This window comes from Amphimedon queenslandica, unplaced genomic scaffold, assembly GCF_000090795.2.
Source record: "Amphimedon queenslandica unplaced genomic scaffold, v1.1 AMPQUscaffold_12573, whole genome shotgun sequence".
Classification (NCBI taxonomy): Eukaryota; Metazoa; Porifera; class Demospongiae; order Haplosclerida; family Niphatidae; genus Amphimedon; species Amphimedon queenslandica.
This window is the reverse complement of record NW_003547190.1, coordinates 5,974-11,363: the sequence shown is the minus strand read 5'-3', so window position 1 is coordinate 11,363 and position 5,390 is coordinate 5,974. Positions and strand designations below refer to the sequence as shown.

The 5,390-nt window shown below is 35.4% G+C and overlaps 2 protein-coding genes and 1 long non-coding RNA gene across 16 annotated transcripts; 1 reads left to right on the top strand and 2 right to left on the bottom strand.

The window, feature by feature from the left end:
- Nucleotides 1–7: 7 nt before the first annotated feature.
- Nucleotides 8–2,313, bottom strand: LOC109580123 (26S protease regulatory subunit 4-like). The gene is made up of 4 exons (XM_020003663.1): nucleotides 2,246–2,313; nucleotides 1,923–2,008; nucleotides 591–742; nucleotides 8–271 (listed from the first exon to the last, which is right to left on the bottom strand). Exons 2-4 carry the CDS (start codon nucleotides 1,976–1,978, stop codon nucleotides 48–50), a joined length of 432 nt encoding a protein of 143 aa, XP_019859222.1. The 5' UTR covers nucleotides 1,979–2,008; nucleotides 2,246–2,313; the 3' UTR covers nucleotides 8–47.
- On the bottom strand, nucleotides 2,256–2,793 carry LOC100634459 (meiosis-specific nuclear structural protein 1-like). Its single transcript, XM_020003664.1, has 2 exons — nucleotides 2,620–2,793; nucleotides 2,256–2,569 (listed from the first exon to the last, which is right to left on the bottom strand). The coding sequence occupies exons 1-2, from the start codon at nucleotides 2,790–2,792 to the stop codon at nucleotides 2,455–2,457; spliced, it is 288 nt and encodes a 95-aa protein (XP_019859223.1). The 5' UTR covers nucleotide 2,793; the 3' UTR covers nucleotides 2,256–2,454.
- A 53-nt stretch (nucleotides 2,794–2,846) lies between these two features.
- On the top strand, nucleotides 2,847–4,517 carry LOC105314750 (uncharacterized). 14 transcript variants are annotated; one of them, XR_002187605.1, is made up of 8 exons: nucleotides 2,847–3,199; nucleotides 3,596–3,794; nucleotides 3,841–3,880; nucleotides 3,924–3,985; nucleotides 4,059–4,069; nucleotides 4,120–4,180; nucleotides 4,225–4,351; nucleotides 4,396–4,517. It is a non-coding gene; the product is annotated as an uncharacterized LOC105314750 (long non-coding RNA). The 14 variants fall into 14 exon arrangements; XR_002187599.1 differs by having other exon boundaries at nucleotides 4,027–4,069; XR_002187606.1 differs by lacking the exon at nucleotides 2,847–3,199 and adding exons at nucleotides 3,206–3,300; nucleotides 3,349–3,466 and having other exon boundaries at nucleotides 3,596–3,676; nucleotides 3,723–3,794; nucleotides 3,841–4,069.
- Nucleotides 4,518–5,390: the final 873 nt, after the last annotated feature.

The following is a 5,390-nucleotide window of genomic DNA, read 5'->3' as shown; positions in this document are numbered from 1 at the left end:
TGTTATGATGAGGTGTGAATCTTAATATACACATAATCATAACATCATTAGCCAACAAGAATTATATCTACTGCAATTACAAGATCACAAGTACATGTACTGTAATCAATCCTCACCTTAATGTCTGCACCAGAGAGGTCATCCTTAGCCATTATATACTCCTCAAGGTCTACATCATCAGCTAGTGTCATCTTGCTCGTGTGTATCTGGAATATTCGTCTCTTTGTCTTCTCGTTAGGTAGAGGAAACTCAATCTTTCTATCAATACGACCTAATGGGTGTGGTTAAATAATGGGTGTGGCTTTGATAATCCAAAATATAAATTTTGATGCATTGGGTTTGTATTAAAAGCAGTACCAAATAAATATATCTGGCCTAAAATATGAACAGCAAGTAAAGTTCCTTTGCAAATGTACTCTGGCCTCCTGTCATAACTTGATGCCACAAATACAGTGTAGTATTTACTTTAATTTCAGACTTACGTGTAGCCTTTTAAAGATCCATTGCTACTAAATTCACTACAATCGTTAGTCCAGTTGATTAATAGATGACTTAAGATGGTATACAGTATGTGTGTAGTAATTAATAACCTGGTCTAATGAGGCTGGGGTCAAGAGTCTCAATCCTATTGGTAGCCATTATGACTTTCACATCACCTCTTGAGTCGAACCCGTCAAGCTGGTTCAACAGCTCCAGCATTGTTCGCTGAATCTCTCTCTCGCCACCAGAATGACTTTCATATCTTAAAGAAGAGGAAAAAAAATGTAACATCAATGTGTATCAAAAATTGGGTGTCATTTTAGAGGCATTACTTTGGGGAAAAAAACATTTTTGTACTATAAAACCATTTATGGAGAAAAACTATTTTCTTAAAAATTTTAAATGGCCTTAACTTGAAAAATTGAAGTCAGAATTAGCTCAAACTTTTGACATACTGTAGTATTAGGACATCAATATGTATCAAAAATGTAACAAAATTTGGGGTAATTTCGGAGTCATTTTTTGGAAAGAAAAACCATGGGCTATATATAACCTTGGGTATTATTTAGAATTTGGGCATTTTCTTAAAATGGCCGTAACTGAAAAAATTGAAGTCGGAATTGACTCAAGCTTTCTATACATCATAAGGACATCAAAATGTATCAGAAAATGTAATATAAATTTGGGGTGATTTTGGAGCCATTTTTCGGAAAAACCATGGGCTATAGCCTTGGGTATTTTTCAGAATTTTAGCATTTTTAAAAAATGGCTGTAACTTGAAAAATTGAAGTTGGAATCAGCTAGAACTTTCTACACAGCATAAGTACGTCAATATGCATCAGAAAATGCAATAAAAATTTAGGGTAATTTTGGAGCCATTTTTCGGAAAAAAACCATGAGGTATAGCCTTGGGTATTTTTCAGAATTTTAGCGTTTTCTTAAAATGGCCGTAACTCCAAAAATTGAAGTCGGAATCAGCTCAAACTTTCTATACAGCATAAGGACATCAATATGTATCAGAAAATTCAATAAAAATTTGGAGTAATTTTGGAGCCATTTTTCGGAAAAAACCATGGGCTATAGCCTTGGGTATTTTTCAGAATTTTGGCACTTTCTTCAAACAGCCATAACTTGAAAAATTTAAGTCAGAATCAGCTCAAACTTTCTACACAGCATAAGGACATCAATATGTATCAGAAAATGTCATAAAAATTTGGTGTGATTTTTTTGGCCATTTTTTGGAAAAAAACATGGAATAGCCTTGGGTATTTTTCAGATTTTTGGCATTTTCTTAAAATGGCCGTAACTCGAAAAATTGAAGTCGGAATCAGCTCAAACTTTCTACACAGCATAAGTACATCAATATGCATCAGAAAATGTAATAAAAATTTGGGGTGATTATACAAAGAGACAGAGTTGCATTCTCCAGTTGTGCATAATACCTTTTGGTTCCAATTAAAGTTGAGCTGCTCTTTCCTTGTTCATGTATCCAGCACATAACTTTGACTCTAACTCTCTCAACTCCTGACTATCAATAATAATAATATGATGCCATATTAATTTACAAAAGATGTAAATGTACTTCAATGCCTGTTGGGCTTACAAGTTTCAGCCAGAATCAGCTCAAACTACATTTACACAGCATAAGGGCATCAATATGTGTCACATTGGATAACAGAGGGGGGGAGGCAACTTCGGCCACATGTTTTTAAAACTGGTATACTTTTAGTTTTACGTACCAAAATAATGACCCAGTGCTATTTACCTGTTGTCTCTGATTTGTTGACGAAGTCTCTCATCTCTTTGGGATTCAAGTTTAATCTTTTGTCACTCCTAAAGAGGGAGAGAAGGAGGGAGAAGTAAAATGGGGTGGAGAAAGGAGGAGATTGAGGGAGAAAGCCATTACATAGAGTACTGCAATAATAGTGTAGAGTCTATGTCAGTCTTTTCAGAATGTGTAGTATTTGTAGTTGTTCATACTTCAGCTATTATTTTCTCTTGCTCCAGTTGCTGTTCTCTTAACTTTTTCTCTCTAATGGATGCTGCTATCTTCTCGTCTGTTTCTTTCTCCGTGGCCTCTTGCTGCAATCTAAAAGGCACCATTAAGCATACACTACACAGTTACAAATAGCTTTTTACATTCTAGCTAGGATCTTCTTTTCCACTTTCTCCTCGGAGGCCATGTTGGCCCGCATTAGTTTGTCTTGTGCCACCATTTTGAGCTGCTCAGTCCTCTCTACCTCTTTCCTCCTGTTCTCCGCTCTCATTCTGTCTACATCTCCTTTAGTAAAAAGTATTTGCCTTCTAGCCATCATCTTGCATGAACTGTGTATTATATAGGCGGTATTATAGGCGATAGCCTATAGTACACACCCAAGAGTTACCATGCATGATCCGTGAATGATGGGTATCAGGCCTGGACCAGGTTTGATTCTATAACGGTCCAGCATCGACGGCCATCACTGCTGAATCGAGGCTGTTGCTCTGGCCTGGACCAGTATCTATTTCAGTCCCGATGTAGTCATAGCTGATACAGTAATGTCTGTTCGTCAGCACTGGTCCAGGCTGTATATCAGTACTGGATCAGATCGATGCTTTTCAAGATGGCAGCCCCGAGTGGACTACCTGACATGTTTTGTTAAAGAAAATCATCTTAATCTGACTCTTTAAGAGAAATCTCGTTGGCTGTACACACTAGGGCTAAATCACTGGATGTTATGTGAGTACCGTGGACTACATTAAATGTTATACTATTTTTAGGCTATTTTGAACCATTTGTTACTTAAACATGAGTAGGATACACGATATTTTGAGTAAAAAGTAGGCACATGTAGATACACAATCAAGCTAAATAAATTAATTGAGCAGATACATGACTGGAAAATAAAACGACTGACAACTTCCAATTAAAGTTTACCACATCTTGCCTACAAAATCTCTATGATACAAAAGTAGAGACCTGGGTTTATGAGGAATTATCAAAGGGGTATAAACTGCATGAACAAACTTATAATAAATTTAGGCTAATTATTATTTTGAGATTAATGACTTCAGTTTAATTGACTATAATTAGAAGTACATACCTTTCATTATGGATTCTCCGTTAACTTTCTAGTATTGAGCCAAACATTGAAACAGAGCCAGAAGACCTTTCTGCAATAATCATGACACTAGTGAAGACGATGAGAAATCAGGCGTAAAAATGGTTCACTACATGTGATTGTAACTATGTTTTTAATTAGGGTGAATGTATTAGTGATCATGATGATGAAGATATTGTACTGAGAGACTTATGAATGATAGTCACAAGTGTGGTAAAATAGTTTATTGATTATGTGTGTAATTGTTACTTTTCCTTAGAATTTTTGATACGGAAGATTATTCTGGAAATATTAGTATAGTAGGTGCTCCTTTAATTCATATTAATTTATTAATTTAGCAAGGCCACTAGTATACATTGTATAGTTACCTTATCTCACTAAGTTTCAAGACAAGAATATCTTAGGTTTGTTTAATTTCATGTGAAAAGCTAAATTCATTATTCAGGTTGTGATGAACTGAAACTTTCTTGTTTAAAGCTCTTGTTAAGGTCAGTTTAATCATAGTGTTTTAATTTATTATCATCATTTGTCATTATAGTTCACTTCAAATAGCATTGAATTTTTTTGTGAACCTGCCTTCATCATGCTGGTTAAGGAAGGTATGTAGTTCCTTTGCTTATGTAGAATTTATGCCTCATTATAGTTATGTTATGGATCTAAGCTTTGTAGGACTATGTGTTACAAGATACCTTTGAAAGATCTGCTTCACTACATGGAACCCCAGAGTTCATTAATGTTGGGAGATTTTGGGAAATTAATTTCTCAGTAATGTAAGTTTATTATTTTAATGCCTTCTTAATTTATGGCTCTTTAGGTGTCTTAAGTTACAAAACATGAAGTGTCTTACTTGTGGAACATTGGTAGACTATGATGAAGAAAACAATTATAATCTTTTTTTGGTTTTAATAATAATTCCAAATCATTTTAAATTAATAATGAATAATAATTAAGTATTAATTAAGCATAACAGGAAGTACGTCATAATGAGGCTTAATGAATATCGTTATCGTTGTCGGATCAGGTCTTGCACCAGCATAAATCGTGGCTGATTCGTCAATATCGGATCAGGACATTGCCCCAAATCCACGGTCCAGGCTCGATCATCAGTAATGATTCAGGCCTGTATCAGGACTGGTCCATGTTCCAACTCTTGGGCGTGTATATGTAGGATTGAGGTTGGTTTTTCAAGATGGCGACCGTTTTTATGATTTTCAAACACTTATTAACTCTTTTATCTTACGTTGTACAGCCTTATAAATGGCTTAGATGAGCTCTCCTTCACTGAGCAATTCTCCTGGTACCTTTAAAGTGGACTGTAATGTAGCGAGAGCTTTTTAAAGAATAGGCCCAAATTCAAATTTCTGCAAAATTCTTCAGACTTTTTCTTCTTTCATCTTCTTCTATGGGCCCTCTAATCTTTTAAGCCAGAGAACCGCTCCAGTTGGCTTTTACATCATTCCTCTGTGCTTGGGTCAAGGACCACAAAGGTGGATTCAAAAAGAAGCAAGGAGAGAACAAAATGGAAGTCAAAATCCAGCTGCAGACACCGCGTGGGTTTGTGGTTTGACGCCATTTTAATTTATGCGCACGTGATTAGCATGAATATGATTAACCTAACCACAGAATCAAAACAAAATGTAATTTCTTAATTTAAGAAAAAAGAATGGAAACAAGTAAATAAAAAACATTAAAAATGGAAAAGCAGTAGGATTAAAAATGGGAAAAAGTAAAGAAACAAGAGAGTACTTGCAAACTGGTGTGAGAAGATATCCTACACCACTGCATGAACCTGCAGGCTGCAAAAGACTA